This window comes from Colletotrichum lupini, chromosome 2 (assembly GCF_023278565.1).
Source record: "Colletotrichum lupini chromosome 2, complete sequence".
NCBI lineage: Eukaryota > Fungi > Ascomycota > Sordariomycetes > Glomerellales > Glomerellaceae > Colletotrichum > Colletotrichum lupini.
Window position 1 is genome coordinate 7,556,771 of NC_064675.1, and position 21,706 is coordinate 7,578,476.

The 21,706-nt window shown below is 42.8% G+C and overlaps 6 protein-coding genes across 6 annotated transcripts; 2 read left to right on the plus strand and 4 right to left on the minus strand.

Moving 5' to 3' along the window:
- Positions 1-6,933: 6,933 nt before the first annotated feature.
- On the minus strand, positions 6,934-7,942 carry CLUP02_04613 (NmrA-like family protein; the record flags this gene model as incomplete). The annotated part of the gene is made up of 3 exons (XM_049283624.1): positions 6,934-7,380; positions 7,441-7,860; positions 7,910-7,942. 3 exons carry the CDS (start codon positions 7,940-7,942, stop codon positions 6,934-6,936), a joined length of 900 nt encoding a protein of 299 aa, XP_049140767.1.
- A 337-nt stretch (positions 7,943-8,279) lies between these two features.
- On the minus strand, positions 8,280-8,438 carry CLUP02_04614 (uncharacterized protein; the record flags this gene model as incomplete). The annotated part of the gene is made up of 1 exon (XM_049283625.1): positions 8,280-8,438. The coding sequence occupies one exon, from the start codon at positions 8,436-8,438 to the stop codon at positions 8,280-8,282; it is 159 nt and encodes a 52-aa protein (XP_049140768.1).
- Positions 8,439-9,706: 1,268 nt separating this feature from the next.
- CLUP02_04615 (L-amino acid oxidase) lies at positions 9,707-13,143 on the plus strand (the record flags this gene model as incomplete). Its single annotated transcript, XM_049283626.1, has 7 exons — positions 9,707-10,117; positions 10,173-10,936; positions 11,002-11,046; positions 11,107-11,691; positions 12,199-12,235; positions 12,359-12,662; positions 12,740-13,143. The coding sequence occupies 7 exons, from the start codon at positions 9,707-9,709 to the stop codon at positions 13,141-13,143; spliced, it is 2,550 nt and encodes an 849-aa protein (XP_049140769.1).
- A 130-nt stretch (positions 13,144-13,273) lies between these two features.
- On the minus strand, positions 13,274-17,111 carry CLUP02_04616 (aldo/keto reductase; the record flags this gene model as incomplete). The annotated part of the gene is made up of 6 exons (XM_049283627.1): positions 13,274-15,292; positions 15,528-15,663; positions 15,720-15,940; positions 16,019-16,456; positions 16,553-16,859; positions 16,939-17,111. 6 exons carry the CDS (start codon positions 17,109-17,111, stop codon positions 13,274-13,276), a joined length of 3,294 nt encoding a protein of 1,097 aa, XP_049140770.1.
- Positions 17,112-17,276: 165 nt separating this feature from the next.
- On the minus strand, positions 17,277-18,439 carry CLUP02_04617 (uncharacterized protein; the record flags this gene model as incomplete). Its single annotated transcript, XM_049283628.1, has 3 exons — positions 17,277-17,426; positions 17,481-18,015; positions 18,075-18,439. 3 exons carry the CDS (start codon positions 18,437-18,439, stop codon positions 17,277-17,279), a joined length of 1,050 nt encoding a protein of 349 aa, XP_049140771.1.
- A 1,062-nt stretch (positions 18,440-19,501) lies between these two features.
- CLUP02_04618 (ergosterol biosynthesis ERG4/ERG24 family protein) lies at positions 19,502-21,274 on the plus strand (the record flags this gene model as incomplete). Its single annotated transcript, XM_049283629.1, has 3 exons — positions 19,502-19,761; positions 19,817-20,121; positions 20,169-21,274. Coding segments are annotated over 3 exons (1,671 nt in total), but the record flags the coding sequence as incomplete, so codon positions are not given.
- Positions 21,275-21,706: the final 432 nt, after the last annotated feature.

Genomic DNA, 21,706 nt, shown 5'->3' on the forward strand with positions numbered 1-21,706 from the left:
TTCTTAATTATAATTAAGTTTAGACTTAACCCTATATAGGGCTAACGTATATATAAGACTTTTAATAAATTAATAGCTTTCGGAACGTATACGAGGACCCTCGAGGAGATTATATATATATTTAGCTTAGTAACCTAGGACGTATATACTAAACGATTTTTAAATTAAAGAGGAGCTTATTTTATTTCTATTAAACGCTCTAACTTAGTTAATAATATAAATAATAAAAGTAACGTTATATACTTTTATAATTACGTATATTTATAATACCCTATAGCGTACTAAAAATTAAAATAAGTATTTATAAGTTAAAATATTAGTAAGTTATTAATACGAATATTAAAGAGCTATATAAAAAAAGTCTCTATTATTATTAAATTAAATAAGTAGAAATTACTCTATAATAAGCTTAAAAAAACTAATTAACTAAAGAATAATAAAACCCCTAAGAGACCTAGGTTTTTAAAAAGATCTTCTAATTAATTTATAACGAGCTTATTAATAAACTAAGACGAGGGCTATGTAATCGCTATATTTATAAAGAGTTAGGACTTAAAAATAAACATAATCTTTAGTATCCTTATAAATAATACTTACCCCTTTTTTTAAAATACGGTAATAAATAGTTATAAAATAATATATTTAGTTAACAATAAGAGCCTACTTAAACCCGAGAGTTATATATTATTAAGTAATAAAGACTATATTAAATTAAGAACTACTATACTACTTATTACTATATATAATACTCGTATTATAAAGGGCGTCTTAAATAGACCTAAAAAAAAAGGAATTTACGATTTAAAGCTTTAAAACGTCGCTTATATTAAAGGATTTTATATTAATATAATTTTAAAAACTTTACTAAATAGAAGCGCACTTTAATATTATAGTCTAAATTATATTTTATAATAAGGAACGCTTTATAAGAGTATTATTAAAAAGTAGCTTATTTAAAAGAATAACTTAGTCTTTTTTAAATATAAGCTCCTCTAATCCTATTCTTTTTTTATAAACTTTAAGCGTATTTTATAAAGCTTAGTTAGTATTATATTACTAGTTAGCTATAAAAAATTCTATTACTTATATTAACATATTTATAAAAAGTTTAATAGCGCGCTCCTTTAGTACTTTAAAATAAGTTATCTCGGACCTAATACTCTTTATTAATTATTATATAAAACTCGAGGTATATATATTAAACCTCTATTATAAGTTAAGTATAAAATATATATATTATCTAAAGCTAAAATAGTAATTTTAAAAGAACTACCCTTAAAAAGAGCCTTATAGCTATAGTACTATATATATTAAGATCTCTTTTATTTCGAACTATTTCTTAGTAAATAATAATATATACTTATAGCTTTTAACGAATATAATAAGTAGCTTAAGGGGTTCTTTTTAAAAACTAAAATAAAAAAAGAAGTACTTTTTATATTATAGAGCCTCGAAGTAGCGATTTATTATTAAAAAAGGACTCTAATCTACTTATTTAAAAATAATAATAAGACTACTCTTTTAATTATAAACGTTAAATACGTATATAAAACGTAATATAGCGAGCTAAGAATTAAAATAGAACTTCTATTTCTATATATAAAAGAACTTATAAATAATGCTAAAAAAGTAAATTAACTTATAATTACTAAAGTTTATAAAATATACCTTTTTATAAACCTTTTTACGAATTTATAAAATAAAATAATATTAATAATAATTTTTATTTATAATATTACCTTACGGGAGGCTAATAAAAGAGATTTGCTTATTATAATAAAAATTAATTAATAAAAGTAGTATTAATACTAATAATAAACGGGTTACTAAGTATAGGATTTTAAACTAATTACCTCGTATTTTAATAGCCTCTACGTATATAATTACTAAGTATACCCTTTTTATAAAAATCGTAAAAGGGGTATATATTAAAAAGAGTTTAAAGTACTTTTTTATAAATATATAAAATACTTAGTTAGATATATATTAAAAATATATAACCTATATAAGGTCTAAATACCCGCGCTTAAGTAAATATTTATTATAAAAAATATTAAGTTTAATAAAAAAGTCTTTTATAATCCCGTATACGAGGAGTAAGCTATTATAAATAAGTAAATAAATTTAGTAATCTAAGAAATATAAGAACTTTTTAATATTAATAATAAGTTAGTTCGAGTACTTAAGGAAGTAAATTTAGACTTTAAAAATACTAATATTTAAAATAACTTTATAATTAAAAATAGTATTATTATTAGATTTTTAACTATTTAGGGCGCTAAGTAATTAATAAACGTACTCTAGGGTATGGTAAATAAGGCTAAAGAGGCTAATATAGTTTTATTATTATTATTAACCCCTAAAATAACCCCCTTATATAAGCTTAAGAATAGGAATAAAAAAAGGGATATAATAACCGGGTTATAAATAGCTCTACGTAGTTTATAATCCTCTTTATAAGCGCTTATATATATTATAGAGGTTCTTAAGCTTTTAATTTTTAATAGCTCTTAATAAAACGCTAAAATACGTAATAAACGAAGTACTAATTATAAAAAAGTAATTCTTAATACTAAAATCGACGTTAATAAAGAACCCTTATAATAAACCTCTATTATTATATAAAAATAGAGCTTATAAAAACCGCCTTATTAAGTACTAAGTAAAGCTTTATTAAGTCCTAAATATTTAAACCGGGCCCGTAGACTTTTATAATATTTTAATAATAATATTTTCGTAACGCTCTTATATTTAAATATAGGAAATAGTAATTATTATAACCGTCTTTAGGATTATTTTATTTTTATTTTTATACTTAATTAATAAAAAGTTATAAAGGAAAGTAATATAGGATATATAATACTTTATTAAGTAGTAAAAAGAGTAGTTTATAAGACCTACTTAGAGCGCTTTAAAAGAGTTTAAAAACTACGACTTATTAAAATTAATTTCTAAAGCTTACTAAAGAATTTTAGTAATATTAAATATCTTTTATTATAATTATAAAAGCTACTTGGGGATATTATAAATATAAAAATAAAAAAGCTAAGGGATATTAATATATAAGAAGAGATCGACTGTAATTTTAAATAAGGGATCCTATTTTTATTAAAATAAGTATATATTTATAAATATAACGTTAATAACGAAGTTAGTAAAGTAAAGGTATATATATATATAAGGGGGGATATATAACTACTTAATTTTTTATAAAATACGTACGCTTCGACGCTCGCTATAAAAACCTTTAGGCTTATAATAATAATAACTACCTAATTCGACTTTAAAATAGACTAATATAATATTATTAACGTATTCTTTAACGCGCCTTTTAAGAATAATAAGCTAATAATTATTAAACCCCTAAAAGGATATAAAGTTATTAATAAAATAAGTAAGCTTTAACGCGCTTTATATAACTTCTAAAACCCGCTAATTCTTTAGTTCTAAACTTTTATTTCTATACTTCGTAATATAAATATAATATATAATTACGAAGAGATTTATATTTACTAAACTATAAATAGAAAAGTAATATTAGTATTCTACGTCGACGACTTTATTATTTTATACTATTAAAATAACTAAAAAGTAGCTTAGGGGATCGTTAATAATATAAAAGAATATATTAACTTTAAAAAAAATAAACTAATTAATTACTTTTTTAGAGTACGGATTTTATAAAACCGTACTATTTATAAAGTTTATTTTATTTATAATATATATATCGAGCGAGTTACTAAGCGCTTTAACTTTATAAATTTATTATATTTAGCTACCCCTCTTTTTTAAAAAGAGTTTAAACTAAACGAGGGGTAAGTAATAAAAAAGGAAATAAAAAGCTATTAAGAAAAGGTTAGGAGTATACTTTATATAGCTATTATAATTAAACTGAATATTACTTTTACTTATTTATAATTATTACGGTTCCTAACTAACCTAAGCGTAACTTATATTGAAATAATTAATTACTATATCTAATATTTTTATATAACGAAATATTTTACGTTTTATTATAGTAGTATACTAAGTACGTAATTATTATTTTTAGCTAGAGATATTAGCTTTATAAATGATAAAGTAATATAACGATTATTTTAGGGATATATAATATTCTTTTTTAATAGCCTAATTTAATAAAAATTAGTATATTAAGCGATAGTTATAACGTTAACTACCGAAGCTAAGCTTTTTTATTTTAAAAAAATTATAAAAAAGACTATAGTTTTAAAGCGCTTTTTTGAAAATATTACCTTTAATTTAAGAAAAGTATAGTTAGTTAATTACGATAATTAGTAAACGATTTAACTTATTATAGGGGAAGGAAAAGAAATAGCTATTTAACTTCGCTATATTAATATATAAAATATATAACTAAGATAAAAATACGCTAGAAGTAGTTTTAAAGTTATTTATATATTAATAAAAAATATATTAATAAATAGACTTATTAAAAACTTTTTATAAGCTAAGTTGAAATATTTTTACATATTTTTTAACTTTTATAATGCGCGAGAAGCTATTATAAATAGCTAAAATAGTTAAAAATAATTAATTTAAGCTACGCTTAGAAAAACTTAATACTTAAAAGTAGATAATAAACGGAACTTAAAATGCGGCCCGGAGGCTTAAAATAAATAAAATAAAAACTTTTTATAGCCCAAAGGCCTAAACTTTTAAAATAACCTTACTTTATAGGGTATATATATATAAAAATAAGACCTAGGTTTATATTTATTATTTAAATTCTTAGTTTATAAAGTATACGATTACTAAGAATATAATATTATTAAAAAAGAAGGTTAGTATACGTATTAAGAAACGTATTTTATATATTTTAAAGTTTATAAAACTAAGAGTAATAGGGGTAGTAGGGGGCATAAGAGCTAAAATAATTATTAAATTAATAACTTAGGTTATAAAAGCGGGTAGCGTAATAAAAGATTAGTTATAAATAATTATAATAAGTATAAAAGAGAACTAGGGGCGCGCGTTAAAAAAGTCCTTTATATAAAAGCTAATATAGTTCTTATATATCTTTTAGTTATTATATATTTAGTAAACGATATTACGGAGCTTAGTAATATTTTATTAAAACTATAATTAAAAGTGCGCTTTTTAATAATAAAAAAGGATAATATATTTATAAGAAAGGGAGTATTATTTATAATAGCTTTAATAAGGGCCTAGGCTATTAGTTATAAAATAACTAATATATTAATATACCCTTTAGCTAAATAGCTATTAAAATAGCGCGTATACTAATTATTACTTTTTATAAAATAATAACTACTATCCTTAAAGTTAGTATACTAAAGGGCTATTTTAAAATAAAATAAGTACTAAATCTCCTGTTCTTTAAAAGCCTTTCCCTTAAGCTTCTTAAGGACTAAATATACGTTAAATAAGCTTAGAATAATAAAAAGAACTATACTTATTACGGGGAGTACCTTAGCTTCTTAGCGTTCTTTTTTATTTTTTATTACTTTTTTAAAAAGAGCTAGTTTTATATTTTTTAAACTTTAAAATAATATTAAATATAAACTCTTAAAATAATAAATATATAATATACCCTTTTTAAAGGGCTTATTATTTAAATTAGTTTTATTTTTATTTTTAAACTCTAAGGGGGGGATAAGTAAAAGCCCGTTAGAGCTCTTATTATTATTATTATTTATTTTATTATTACTCTTATTATAGCTATTAAAAAGAGCCTCGAACTTAATAAAGTCCTTAGCGTTTTAATTAATAATTTTAATATCTTTTTAATTAAAAAAAGAGAGCTTAGTAACCGGGCCTTAATAAGTAAATAAGAAGTTATAAGGGAGGGTAATAACTTAAAAAGGCTCGTTAATATTATTACTTATTTAAACTCTTAGTAAACTATATAATATATATATAAAAAGTATTATAAAAATTGTGCGAAACTTATTATTATTTTTAAATATATTAAATATTTATATTTAAAATAAAATTAATAAACGATTTAATAATATAAGCGCGCGCGCGTAGTAAACGGGGGTATTTATAATAATTATAAAAAGTTAAAAAAAATTTTTAATAATAACTAAGTAACACTACGAGAATTTAAATATATATAAAGTAGCTAAGTAGCCTCGCTCTTAGTAATTTATATATTAAAAATAATAAAATACGTACTATTCTAAGTTAGGATTCTATTTATTTTAAATAAAGGGATATATTTATAATAAACGTAGTTTAAAAGACGCGTATTCCTTATACTTATTTTTTATTTATTTATATTTAACTAAATCAGGCCTTTATAAGGGTATTTAAAGATTTTATTTTAAGTATAATAGCTCCCTAGCGGTAGTAATTAAGGGGTATATTACGTAATAAGGATAGTAATCGTACTTTATAAAGTACCCGTTACGTATTAAATTACGTATCTATTTTAGATATTATATATATAGACCTTTTCTTTTTATCTATTTCTATTTTAATAGTTAAGCTACTTTTACTATACTCCGTATGCTTATTACTACGTGCTATAACTCGTGATAGAAGGCATAGCTCAACTTAATTAAGTTTATCTGCGGCTTCGGCTGCATTGCTATTAGACGAAAGGACGTAAGGAATAGCATGTGGGACGTATGGGCGGTCTCAGACTTTGCTCATCTATATCAGTCGAACTTTCCTCAGCGTCTCAGGCTTTTCTAAGTTCTTTTGTGCCTACTAAGTACTATAATGTTCCCTAGACCGGATGTTAAAGATTAGTTCCTACGGCGACGCGGCGCTGGACATATAGCCTCTTGTTATTCCTGCCATCGAGATATTCATGCCTCAAACTTAATGATCAAACTTCCGCGACGGCGTAATTGGCACGAGCAAGACAAGTTAATTTGATAAGGCGATAGCCTCTATTGTATTAGCATCTGCTTATTTTCGCTTATTTTCGTTATTCATAAATCTCTACTTCCACGCGGACAGAGCCTTCTTGGTCTCAGACTTGAGGTCTTCTTCCTGCAGACCCAACAACTTAACCGCCGCATTGTCCTTTGTGGCATTATCGTTGCCATCAGCAAAGCTGTACTGCTGCAACAAGTCGATAAAGGCGCTGAAGTCACCCTTGGACAGCTTCTCATCCGCAATCTTCTCCAGATCGGCAGTCTTGACGTTACTGACGGTGAAAGTAGAGCCAGTCAGCTCCTCAACAACCTTGAGCAATTCGCGTTGAGTAGTCGTGAATGAAGCAACGTCAATGTACTTGTTGGCTGTCGCCTCGGTGTTCTTGAGCACGCCAGCAACGGACTTTCCAATAAAGGGAAGAGATGATGGCGAAACAGGCTCGTTTCCAGAGTCAAAGATTCTGATAGCCTTGTTCTTGATATCGAAGCCCAGAAGGCCACCGCTAAAGTCCTATGCTCGATCAGCACGCTGACTACATGTAAAGATGGGAGAAGGTGATTATTAGCTTACCCAATCGAAGAAGGGCCCAGTGGCGATACCAGTCCACGTGAATGAGCTGTTCTTCTCAGAGAGCTCAATCAAATAGTCAACAAACTCAATCTTGGGAGTCAAGATGCCGCCAATCTTAGAGCCGCGGGCCTTGCGAGTGTTGATTCCGAATTCTGATGGGATGAAACGCTTAACTTGAGCGGCAACAGCAGCGTCAGCGAGTGTCTTTTGACTTCCGAATCCAGCATTTCCGACGACAGACACGACGGCGTCCTGGCCCTTGAAAACTTCTGTGACAGCTTCGACTGAGGAGAGATCGATCTTCTTAACAGTGGCCTCGGAGGGGAATGTTGCGCTGGACTCCTTTCTCGAGACTGCTGTGACTTCAAACCCGGCGTCAATGAGGCCACGGACGATGCTGGGGCCAAGGTTTCCGGAACCCTAGTGGAATTAGTGTCGGAACGTTAAGTGACATGATAGGTGAACTTACTCCGACAACAGCGACCTTCTTAACGACAGACATGTTGAGACTCTTGGACTTGGTTGAAGACTGTGTTGGAGTTTGGAGTTGAAGAATTGGAGAGTTGAGAGTTGTTTTACGGGTTGTTATCTTCTCAGCTGCGAGTGACTTCAATTTCACCTCTATACTTGGAGGTTGGGCGCAACCTGCTTATATGCTTTGCTGGTGGACAGCTGTCTCCAAGCTTCACCCCGCCTCCACCGAGCTATCGCGCAATAACTGGAGATCTCGCACGATTGTGTATGCATCACGCAAGATCCACCACGGTTTCGCACTCAGTATTATCAATCAGCATCTCTGCCGTCTGGTGCAACGGCCCCCTCCCGGCGAGCGGGCATTGCTAAGGCGCCGACCTGATCCCCCTATGTCCCGGCGCCCCCACCGCGTCTTCTCGGTAACAAAGTGCTTCCGGACTCATTTTGCTTCCGAAGAACAGTGGTGGCTTTGTGTGCAACACTAATAAAGAAGGTTCCGGCTGCCGAGTGATGAGGCGATCCATTTAGACTCGGCACGGTACCCTCCTCTCGGCAGCTAAATGTCTTGGGTTTGCCGCTAAGTTTATCGGGCAATAGCAGCATGGTATTTCAAAGGCGCACGCACGGGCCGGGACAAAGGCGGACACGGATATTGTCACAAAAAGCGGGCCCACTCAATGTGGGCAGCATTAACCACATCCATATCTCGTGACAGATATTTTGACTAGCAATTGAAGTTTGAACAAGTCGCTTCACCGATCCCACACCGGAACAATGCTGGTAGTCTTTTTGGACACATGTGCAAAATACAATTGAGAGCTTCTAGCAGAAACGATCTGCATTCGTAACGAGTCCATATTACACATCAGAGAACAGCAAGCTACCCTGAACGAAGTCTGGGTACCTACACAACCCGTGCACAATCCATACAGCGGCAGTATCCCACCGGTCTTTTTACTGAGCCATTATATCCGAAAATGATTATAAAGCCACCTGGCGCAAAAGCAGTGTTCTGATTTCCTATCCCTAACTCAAAGAACAAGATTTCTACTGAAGACTAAGAAGGGGACTTTGTCGCCGATGGAAACATGTTTTCACTCTCTGAGCTGCCTTTCAAAATTGCATGGGGTTCAACGTCAGGCGGTTCCGTTGTCTGAGAAACAAGGGGCTTTTTTTCCCACCAAAAACTAATACATATCCAGACTGACTTCGAAGGTTATTCCTGCTCCATGCTTCATATTCCACCTACCCGGATCAAACCTGCGCCCCTATACCCTTTCTGACTCTCCCACTGAAGGGAAGAGATTTGACGTGGCTGCGAAAGATATGTGATGCTCAGCCCTCTCAGCTCAACTGCTCAGAGGTATGCTAGGAAATGAAGCCCATGCCGTGCACCTCCAGCAGCTCGGAAGAATTGCGTGTTTGCGGAGACCGTCTTGGGCCTGGGCCGCATTCCAGAGCAGAGGGGTCCAAACCACGTGTCGAGATTTAGGAGAAGAAACGAGGAATGTGGGCTGGAACTCAGTAAGACCTGGGTTCAAGATATGCAAGCCCTGTATGGCCCAAGCCCCTGGGGAGCGAAGTTGGCATTCTGTAGACATGGTCGAAATGCAGGTTCATGTTGTGAAGTGTAAACAATGCAGCCAAGATGCCGGTTAACGACCATCGCTATAAATGGAGATGTTGATGCCGCCATCAACGACGTTGTCACTTGTGGACCCTAAGCAAGGCAGAGGCCAGATCCACGTCTATCAGCCGCGCCGGCTATCATACAGTCTTTACCGCCCGAACAATGTCGCTCTTCAGCACACGTACGCTCGTTACCGCCCTTTTGTTGGCACAGTCATTCGCTTTACCCGCCCCGGAATCCAAGCCAGTCCAGCTCGAAGAAAGAAACATCTGCAACGACGGCGAGCTTGCTGCCAAGAATCCGCGCGCAGCTTTCTTCCGCAAGGTCGTGGATGAGTCAAACTATAGCAACCATAGTAGAGTACCGACGCCGAAGGATGTTCCCCTAAAGGTCGGCATCATTGGCGGTGGAGCTGCCGGACTCTACGCTGCCATTCTACTTGACTCCCTCGGAATTGACTACGACATTCATGAGGTCTCTGGACGCATTGGCGGGAGAATCTTCACCTACCATTTTGATCAAGAGGCTTGGGACAAGTCCACACCCGTAGACCCTGCCTACTATGATTACTACGTGAGTTGTTGTCGCTATACAGCGCACCATTCCCTAGCTGACATGATCACTGCAGGACGTCGGCGCCATGCGCTTCCCTCCGATGCCTTACATGAGCCGCATCATTGGAAATGACTCATGGAGTCTTATCCCCTACATCAATGCGAGGGTAGCTGAACGCGACCAGGTTGTTAAGAAACACTACATCTTCAGAACGGACAACACGTTCAGACGATTCAATGGCATCACCTCTCTTCTCCAAGACCCGAACTCTGCCTCCCCTGCTAGGTACGACGTTCCGGTATTCAACTCGACCTTTAACACGCAGTCTGCGTACAATGTGTGGAAGGCTCAAGTCAGCAGCATGACGACAGCGCTCTCAGCCAATTTTGACACAGGTTTCAACCTCCTCATGAAGTATGATTCCATGACGGTCCGGGACTTCCTCTTGGACCAGGGCTTTACCAACACCGAGATCGACTGGATGGAGACCATCAACGATGCCACAGGTCACTACGATATGTACTCCATGTCTCAAGCCGTCCTAGAGCAGTGGATTTTTGACAGTGCAGATATTCACAACTGGTCGCTGATCAACGGCGGTATGGACATGTTGACCAAAGGCATGAACCTCATTGTGAAGAACAAGCCCGTTCTGCACAACAGGGTTTCCGACATTAAGAAGAATGCCAATGGCTCCTTGAAGATTGTCGTCAACGGCACCAAGGAGTACGACTACGCTCATGTCATCTCAACTGTTCCGTTGGGCGCCCTCCAGGCTATCAACATGACCGAGCTAGAGCTCAACTATTTCGAAAACCATGCCATCCGCTCTCTCAAGTAAGTCCACTTACCTTCTACTTCAGCCGGGTTTCTTCTAAACCCAAGCTAACTTCGTACTGAAGCTACGATCCTTCGACAAAGATTGGATTCAAGTTCAAGACTCGCTGGTAAGCTGTTTTCCGGCCATAGCATCAAACTTGGGGGTTTAACTAACTCGCTCATTGCAGGTGGGAAAACCTCGCCACCGGTCCTTTCAAGGGCGGTCAATCCTTCACCGATCTTCCTATCCGCCGCTGTGTCTACCCCTCTTACGGCGTCGATGTCCCGGGTGCCCCGGGAACCATGATTGCCAGCTACGTCTGGGGCCAGGATGCCTCCAGACTAGGCTCCTACATGAACCCGCACAATGAGAAACAACAGGCACCTTATCAGCCAGAGAGCATCGACGTCATGGTCGACTTGACTCTGAGGAACCTGGCAGAGCTCAACGGCGTGTCTCACGAGTTTCTCCTGTCGCAATTTGAGGGATACCACGCCTACGACTGGTACGGATCGGCTTATTCCAACGGCGCCTTTGCCATCTTCGGCCCGGGGCAGTTCAGCAGCACGCTGCCGTGGTTGATGAGGCCTTCTGCTGATGGCCACATGCACTTCGCGGGCGAGGCGCTGAGTTCGGGCCACGCTTGGATCATCGGTGCGGTCAACAGCGCCTGGAGAACTGTGTTTGAGATTCTTTGCACTGAAGGTCTGGAGGACAAGAAGAAGCAGTTCGTTGAGCAGTGGGGTGTTATTGATGAGGTTGACATGGGCTGGTATGACTGGTCTCCAGAGGGTTTTCCATGAGGGCAATAGAATCTCGGCTCTGAGCACGGGGTTGCGGGGTGCATGGTGCAGTAACGAAGCCAGCTAAAGGTTGCGCGCATCTGTCTTCAACCAAGTATCCGTATTTCATTGTCTACCTTACTTTTACTACCAAACTCAACAAGATATACGTAATGTTAATTCTACAATCACGCAGATATCCGTAAGGCCATCTGTGTTTTACCGCAATGCGCGTTCACTGTTTGCGAAAATTGGTTTTGGTGTTTACGGGCTTCGTACAATTACTGGGATGTTGTCCCCTGCCTTGATCTCTGAAGCTACACCAAACTACACGGACCAATCTGAGAGCCGCTCGTAGGAGCCGTCATTATGAGCCATCTCGACTCATCCACACTTCCTAATCTAGCTCACCGATTCCCCACCCAACCAGCTCCCTTTCTGATTTGAATCTCTCCGTCACTCGTTTCCACGTGCCGTCGCTTGACAACATCGTATAGTACAGAGAGACTTGAATTCCCTGGACTGTCTCGAGACGTAAGTCAAACCAATCTTTTGTCAAAGCACTTCTGCCTCTCATTCAAAGAGAGGCCCAATAATCTGACTCCATGGCAACACTACAATCATCCCCATTTCCTACGTGCAGCTGGACTCGACCAGTATTCTACCGAGAACAGCAGCCAAAGGAGCCGGAACCACCTTGGGGAGCTTACCTGGTGGGATTCTCATCAGGCAATGGGCCCTATGTTTGGGTGGCAGGGCATCACGACAGACTCAGGGGATGGATCTCAACTTCCAGACTACCAAATCCCTCTCGATCCGCAACTTGAAGCCGATGAGTTGCCTCGAGCAAGTAGTCAGGACGACAGCATCGCTGCGCTGGGGGCGTTGCATACAGGTCGGGAAGATGTCTTTCTGGGTATGCTTGGTAGCATCGAGCCTTCCCAATCACCAGGACCGCATGGTACGTTCAAGTGGTGTTGATTCACCTAGCCATCTTCTTACTGATATCCATCTCAGACTGCCAACCATCTCAAACAGCCACTCATAGAAGCCCACCGGAAAGCATTCCAATCACCTTGGATAATCCCAAGTCCATCTTCTCCTCGACCTTTTATTCGAGGAGGACCACTTCCGATCCTCTGCCTTCACAGCCCTCAGCCCCCGCAACTCAGCGCCGCGGTCACTCCGCATCTGGCACCAAACGCAAAGCCAACGGATCTCCAACCACTGACCTCGACTCGATCGATGAAGATAACGCTAATGCTATCAAAAGACAGCGCAATACTGTCGCAGCTCGAAGATATCGTCAAAAAGGCCGTGACCGCATAACGGAGCTAGAATCTGCTCTCAAAGTTGTCGAGGAGGAGCGTGACAGACTGAAGCTGCAGCTCGCGAGAAGGGAGGCCGAGGTTGACGCGTTGAGAGAAATAATGAAGAAGTAGGGTGTTACTGTCTTCCACCAGAAAATCGTACCATGTATTAGTATGAAACCCTCATTCCTATCATTCGTCGCGGGCTGGCATGAGAAACAACATCGCTCCCAAAGTGTTTGATAATATTGCATCTGATGCATTACTCCAATTTCGATTTGGAATCCAGTGCGCGCATCGTGGTGATTAAGTCCTGAGGCGGTTGTTCAGGCTGCCTCTCTAGATGTATCATTACATCAACAACGCTATGATTTTCCTTTTTGTCCCAATTCACCACCGCCCCAACAACACCCCATGGGAATTGCCGAATCGAGTTCTGTTGAAGAGACGCAGTTCTGTCAGAATAGCGCATGAAAGAATAAAATCCGATGGATGCGCCGACATTTGAGGGTGCTGGTGTGACTTTACAGCGCCACCTTTGCTCTGGAGATTGAGATTCTGGCCTTGAATCCTTTCCATACAAGACAGCAAACTGTAACACTCGCCGTTGCCCTTTCAACTCCTCTAATTCAATCACGAAAGCCCAGATTGGATCGCACATAAATGCGACTGCTCTTCTAAACTCCCCCGGTTTCGTCTGGAAGGCGTACGCATCCCCTTTCATCTCCATTTTCAGAGGGGGGTACGCAGTAAGAACGGTCGCAGACACAGCCTCATTCCGCCTGTCAAATCGCAGCCGGGATTTCTCGGGCTTTAGATTCCAGGACTCTGCTAGAGATTCGACGTAGTACGCTGGAGTTGCCCGGAGATAGAACGTTGTCAATTGAAACATCTCTAGCATCGCAAAGGGGACCGCATAGAGTCGATCTGTATCGCGCCGATACGCCTTAGCCGCGCAATTTGTATACTTATCTTCGTCTGAAAGCATGATACAGAGACAATATATGCCGTTCGGTAAATGAATGTTCAAATCAGTCCACGCAAGCCAAGTGTTTGGATGTGGGTTCAATTCCCTGTTCGTGAACATGGTAATTGAGATACCCCGCGGCGATAACGCAGGCGGAGAGAAATCAGGCCTCAGATGCGGTTGATGAACGTCGGTAGTGACGCCATTCAGATAAGGCTTAATGCACCTGAGCATTAACTCTTTATCTGGCTTGATCAAACTTGAACACGTTGATCCTCGCACACTGATCCTTTGCATGCCACTGTCAAAATCTCTTTTAATCGCAGCTTCCGAAACATGGCTCGTATCTATTCTCATAGTGCCGAAGTCTCCCGGATGCGACGCAAGGGCCGATGAGTATATTCTGAGCGGCTGGGGCGACGTATCGTATGACGTCCAGGCCATTAAGCTATAGCCTTCAATGGTTCTGAGAATCTCTTCTTGGAGGCGGCGGAACGCACGGTCTCCTTCGCCATATAGAAGCGGCATGTTGACGTCAAATATGCCTAACAGGCAATAAGCCATGTCTTCGACGCGAGTTGTTTCTCGGCTGGCAGCCCACTGCATTCTACTCCACACAGTGAACTTTGACAGCTTTTCTACGCCTTCTGACTCGAGAGCCTCTTTGTCGATCATGGTGTGTTCGTGGATGATACCCGAAAGATCACTCCTCGTCCCAAGAAAGGACCAGTCTGAAACATGAAAGTCGACTCTTTGCGGTGCAATAAGCTCTTGAAGAGTCCACCCTCGTGTAAACCATCGGCTCCTGAGGAAAGCATTCTGATCCTTTTTGATGGAGGTAACATACTTCGAGTCCAGGTCAGGAGCGAGATTCAGAAAGCCAATAAGCGGGGCGTATCTCAATGGAGGCACATCTTCAAGGTAGGCGTAGCAGATCTCAGCTTCTCTGTACCAACGGAACATGGAGTTGATGGCCTCGGATAGCTCAGAGCTCGAAGACTTGTCGATACAGCATGTGTCGATCCAGATCCAGTCAAAGCCATCACCCAGAGCGAGCGTACAAGCGCCCTTGATCTTATTCCATCCAGCTTTGATACTAGAAGCAGCCCAGTCTCCTGCTTCCGTATCCTGGAGAATGATCTCTTCCGAGCCCCATGTATGGGAAAGAATGGCGTACTTGGGTCTTTGGCTCACAAACTCCTTGACCTTGAGCGTCGTGGTGTTTAGCAGTCGCATGTTGACGGTAGCGAGAGTAGGGGTTGGCGCGGGGAAAGCAGGCAAGGTGAGGAAATTCGACCAGATTTCTAGGTAGTTCTCAGCCACGTGATGTATGCATCCATTTCAGCTGAGGCTGAGTTATCTGCATGTCGCAAGTGGTTGATTGGTCACAGTTGAACTTAGCATAGGATCATGGGATTGGGAGTTTTTCTATTTCAATTTTCTAGTGACCTTATTTAAGGAGCTTCAGTCGGGTCCCTATCACCTTTTGTTAGCCTCGCTTTCTTAGACACACTTCATCAAGTCATTTGACAACATACCAATCGGTCACCAAGTGCTCATCGAGCGCGTCCAATGCAGCCAGATCCTCCTGAGAGATTTCATACTCAGCCACGTTCGCATTCTCAATGAGACGCTCCTGGCGCACACTCTTAGGAAGAGTAATCATCCCACGGTCCAGAGACCAGCTACAGAGGCGTTAATCAGATGCTGTGATCATATCGAAACAGGGATGATAACTCACCGAACAAACAGCTGCGCAGGAGTGCAGCCGTACTTCTTGGCCAGCTCCAGGATCTTGGGGTGCTTCATGCGCATGCCGCGGGCCAGCGGCGCGTAGGCCTCAATGGCAATGTTGTGCTTGGCGCAGGTCTCTCTGATGCGAGTCTGCGTGTTGAAGGGGTGGACCTCGATCTGGTTGATGACGGGTGCGATGCGAGGCTTCGATGCCATCAACTCTTCAATCTGTAAATCTTGTCAGCGTCTCTTGAGTTCCCAAACGCAATGCCTCAGCAGGACTCTCGAAAGTCTGAGCAAACTCACATGAGCAGCACCGTAGTTGCTGACACCACCCATCTTCACCTCCCCAGCATCAATCGCATCCTCAATCGCCTTCCAACTCGTCAAGCGAGCCTCCTTGCCACCATACGGACTATGCAGCAAAAACAAATCAATGTACCCCAGCCCAGCAACCTGAACAGACTCCTTGATCGACTTGCGAACGGCGTCGTACGAGGTACTGCTGCTCGCCAGCTTGCTCGTGTAAAACACGTCGTCGCGCTTCAGACCCTGCGTGTTTTGAGGGCTGGCAAGGAAATCGGCAATCGCTTTACCTGATTCCGCTTCGTTGTCGTACATTTGCGCGCAGTCGAAGCCGCGGTAGCCGGCGGTCAGGGCCCATGGGATGGACTTTGTGGCTTCGCGGCCTGACATGCAGTAGAGACCCAACTGGATCTGGGGGATGGACTTGCCATTTGCGAGCTTTGGTCTGCGTTAGCTGATGTGCCCGGAGTTACGGGACTGTGGATAATATGGATGGTATCGTGATGACATTCAGGGTGAGAGGTGAGAACTCACTGTGAGGCGCGTGGCCAGAGTGTACTTGTTGGACGCCATTGTGATTGCTTTGGTCTCACTTTCGATATCGTAAGATTCGACTTTGGAGAGAACAAAGTGAGAAGGAATCCAGAATTCACTCGGAGTTTGAGAGTCGCAAGAGTTGTCGCCGACATTGCGGGCTGTACCCGCCGTGACATCACGCTGAAAAGAGGGGCGGTGGCGGGGCATCATTCCGCCCCGGTTTCGGTCTCCGAACGAACGTCTGGAAATCTCCGGGAGCCAAAATTCAACTCGGACCTGAACACAGACGCATCTCGGGAGCACACTGCCCCACCGTTGGTTCCATGGAGATATTCTTGCGCTATTTCCCTGTCAAGCTCGCCCGATCCCCGAGAGGATCGTACGAGTAAGGTAGCATCAACGCCAGACCGGGCTTTTGCACCACACTTGCCCCGCGGTTTCCAACACATCCGGAGGTGATTCCGCGGCACGAACTCGAGCGCCGCCTAAAGTTTCCAGCGCTGGGTGTCACCAAAGAATAGGCATCAAGCAGACAGCACTCAACTTGCACGAACATCATGAATCGTCTATGCATTCTTCTCACGGGGTATCTAGGGTGGTTGCCTGCGACTCACTTACATCCCCTCAAAACAATCCCGCAGCTCCAACACGCAATCGCAATCTGTAAATCAAAGGTAAGTTGATGCTCAAATGCTTATGATACACCCCACGCCAAGCGAACTCAATCGTCCCACTCCTCATCCAGCTGGTCTATCAGTCGGTTCTCATCTTCACGATTGCGGCCTCTGCTCGGTGACCCAGACAGATGGCTGTATCCTCGTCTCCCGGGGAGTAGCTGTGCACAAGAAGAGGTCGCGATAATGAACATGTCCTGCAAATCATGTCAGAATCGATTCTGAGAAAAAGAGTCGCGAATACTACGTACACTGACAAAGCTCCAAATGCCAGCCCAGAGGCTGTAGTTGGGAAGCTGTCGCCAACCGCGCGCATGCGCGACAGTCCTTTGGTAGAACACGCCACCTCCAAAGTAGACGAGTACGGCAATGACAAATATGATGGCAAACACACTGCCGGGACCAACGCTACCGGGCTGGTGAGGTTCGGCTCTGGGGCACGCATGCTGGGAACGGGCCTCGAAGAAGTACGCGCAGTCATCGGGGTCTGAGCCGACAAAGGAGATATGCGCAGCTCCACCGACCTGCTCGGTATCGCAATGGAAGGAGATGGTGGCAGACTTGCGGCGCGTGGTCGAGTCTGAGTCGTCCTTGTCGGCGGTGACCTTGTTTTGGGTGTTGCCAAAGGCGCTCAAAGCCGTGGATTCCTCCTCGTCGGCGTACTTGTTGTATGACGCCCCATCATGGGCTTTGGATCGTTTCGATTTGGTCTTTCCACATGGGGAACCGTTCTTGTACTGCAGGACGAGTATGCGCCCGCGGGTCTGAATGTCCATGGATGATGACCTGAAGATCGATGTGATCAGTACTTGTGCGTCCGGTGAAGAGTTTCGTGGGATACATACCCAATGGAGTACACCTCATTCTTGTATTCGTAGAACGCGCTCACGTTCTTCGATTCGGTCTTTGTCAGGCCTTCAACGTCGTCAAGTGCCTCAATGACTGGCGCGCAAATGTTCAAAGTGAAGTTGCGGCCATAGTCCCATCCTCTGGCGTGATAATCGGTCGTGACGCCTGACTTTGATGACTTGCCCTCCTCCGGCTTGACGGCGATATCCGGCCGCAAGTCATAGAAAGCCCCGCTGCCGCTCTTGGATGCCGCCGTACATGCCGGTGCACTTGTTGTCGTTGAAGACGTCGCGGTATCGGCAGCGCGAGCTGTCGAAGCTGCGAGAAGGAGCAAAAGTGTCGAGGAATGTAGGAAATGCATGATTCTGACTCTGTTTCGGTGCAATGCCGATAAGGATGAGTTGGAATGAAGGATGGTTAACGTCGGCGCCCCTGTGGACGCGGGGGTGACGTTGGCGCGAGAAGACCCCTAGGGCGTCAATTGGAGACCGTCGGCCACTGGGAACCCGGAATCGAAGCGAATGGTGTAGCGATTTTGCTATGCGACGAGAGTTAACGATGGCGGAACGTGGACACAATTCCGTTGGGAGAAGATGAGAATTATCGAGGTGCGCAGAGCAGAATGAGTTGCCTGGCCACGAAAGCCACCTTGGTCACTTCAATTCGTCAGCCTTCATCTGCAGGGAATGACGGGAGTGACCGGGGCGTGGGCATTGATTGGTGGATGGGCCCTCCTTGCAGCATCCGCCGGAGGTAGAAGGCCGCCAGGCTGCAGTATCCGGAAAGGTACCCACCTACCTCCAAATCACGTGCACGTCTCCATTGCATCTGCCGCCATTAGGTAGGACAGTCAGTCGCAGTCCCACTCTTAGTCAGCGTGTCAGATAAAAGCGGTTCTCCGATTGCCGACCCGCCCGCACCGTACCTAACAGGACCCGCCTGCTTCTGATAGGTCCAGCTGGACCAGTGCAATGAATGTTCCTTGCAGGTGCAAGACGGGAGGGATTCCTCTCGCCGGTTTACTACACCACCAGTCAATGGAACTTTTAAACATTCGTGTTGTCGGAAAGGGGCAGTGTAGATGCACACGCAATAGAAGCTTCTTCCAGTCCTAATCTTCGGACCGTGTAGCTTTGATATCGTCCGATGCTTGGGAACGTCCCCCCGGACGCCGCCTGCCTCGGTGGAACCATTCCTCCGGGGAAGCTACGACGGGACAAGACTGGTGCTCCACCGTACAGCGCAAACCGTTTCGTAGCCCCACCCTTAACATAGCCCAATGAGACGGCTCAACTCTTTATTAGCGTCATCGAATTGAGCTCCATGAGGTCACCCGGAACACCAGAGCTCCGGCGCAAACAGTCCTCCACAGCCCACCTGGCGATCAACAGAAACTGGGGGTCGATACTGAGCTTTGAAGCTGCTGTCACTGTCGCATTCGTATTTCCACATTGGGTTGGTGGGGCATACAAATATTCACATTTTCCTCTTCGTCTACCCCGTACGAAAACCTTTTCGCCAAAAACCTTGGATCATACACGCGAAGCTCAACACGAGCTTGTTCCCTTTCCCATCCTTATTAACCAGACTCGACAGCACTTGCTTTGGGGGAACGATCAACATGGAGTCCAAAGTAGAGAAGGACGCGGTCCAAAAGCCGCATGGCTATGAGTTCGGAGGGCCGTGAGTATTCCAGATTCTCATTGTATGAAAACCTAGCTAACCCGCGGCAACACAGTATCGGCGCCTTCGGCATCTCTTTCGGTCTCCCGATTCTCGTCTACCTCTTCACCTTCAGCTGCAACGACGTGTCGGGCTGCCCTGCTCCCTCTCTTTTGAGCCCTTCGACCCTCAAGCTCGATCAACTCAAGCGCGAAGTCGGATGGCCCGAGGAGGGCATCTGGGGCCTCGCAGACAACAAGGTCACTGCTGCCGTCTTGGGATACTACCTCTTCAACGCGCTCCTCTACCGTATCCTTCCCGCGACCGAGGTCGATGGCGTCGAGCTCGCCTCTGGTGGCCGCCTCAAGTACCGATGCAACTGTAAGCTGTGCGAATCCAAAGAGAGAGGCTTTCACTAACAGATGCAGCCTTCGCTTCCAGCATGTTTATTCTGACCGTCTGTCTCGCCGGCACCATTGCCCAGGGCGCCGAGTTCCCTCTCTGGACCTTCATCACCGACAACTACATCCAAGTCGTTACGGCCAACATGCTTATTGCCTATGGTATTGCGACTTTCGTGTACGTGCGAAGCTTCGGCGTCAAGCAGGGTAACAAAGAGCTCCGCGAGTTGGCTGCAGGTGGACACTCTGGCAACCTCATCTACGACTGGTACATTGGGCGCGAGCTCAACCCCCGCGTTACCATCCCTCTCCTAGGCGAGATAGACATCAAGGAGTGGCTGGAGATCCGACCGGGTCTGTTGGGCTGGTCTCTGATGAACTTTGCGTGGATGGCCAGACAGTACCGCACCTACGGCTTCGTCACCAATAGCAGCGTCTTCGTCTCTGCCGTCCAGCTTGCGTACGTCATTGACTGCTGGTGGAATGAGCCCGCGATCCTGACGACGATTGACATCACCACGGACGGCTTTGGCTTCATGCTCTCCTTTGGCGACCTCGTCTGGGTTCCGTTTGTCTACTCCCTGCAGACTCGTTACCTGGCTGTGTACCCCGTCTCGATGAGCCGCTTGGGTATGGCCGGTATCGTCGGACTCATCGGCGTTGCCTTCTCCATCTTTCGTCTGTCCAACAGCCAGAAGAATGCCTTCCGTAGCAACCCGGACGACCCAAGCGTTGCCCACCTCGAGTACATCGAGACCAAGACCGGAAGTCGCCTCCTTGTTTCGGGCTGGTGGGGAGTCGCTCGTCACATCAACTACCTTGGCGACTGGCTCCAGGCGTGGCCGTACTGCTTGCCCACGGGCATGGCTGGATACACCATTGTCTCGGCAGGCACCGGATATGCCCAAGCCGGACTCGAGGGAGCTTTTAAGATGGCTGATGGTCGTGAGGTTATCCAGGGCGCGGCTCGTGGCATGGCGACTCCCATCACCTACTTTTACATTGTTTACTTTGCCGTCTTATTGATTCACCGCGACCGCCGCGATGACGAGAAGTGCTCTCGCAAGTACGGCGAGGACTGGGAGAAGTACAAGAAAATTGTTCGGTGGAGAATCCTTCCTGGTGTCTACTAAAAACCCGAGAGATCAGGAAACGGCTCCGGAAAGCAGGCCCGGAAAAGCATGCGGATGGGCACCTCTTCGGCCCGTTTGTTGGGTCGTGGAGCTGGTGGATATCGCGCATCACCCGGATCGTGGGTTTACCTGGAGCTTTTGCTAGCTTAGTAGTAGGCTCTGGCTCGCCCGGCTAATGGGCATTGAACAATCAGTTGGGCATGTGGCGTTCATGGCTGGGATCTGCAGAAGCGCCATCTTCTGAAGCCAAGGCGAAGGAATTCGGGCGCGTAAGTGACTTTTAATCGGGCGTGATTGCGGAACTAGACAGGTCGTCTAGTCATCATAAGCTTCTTTTTGCCTTTTGCTGCTTAATTCATACCGAACCCTCCGCTATGCATTTTGTGAGATCTTTGTCCCATGATAGGCACGCCGGCAATTTTGAGAGGTAGA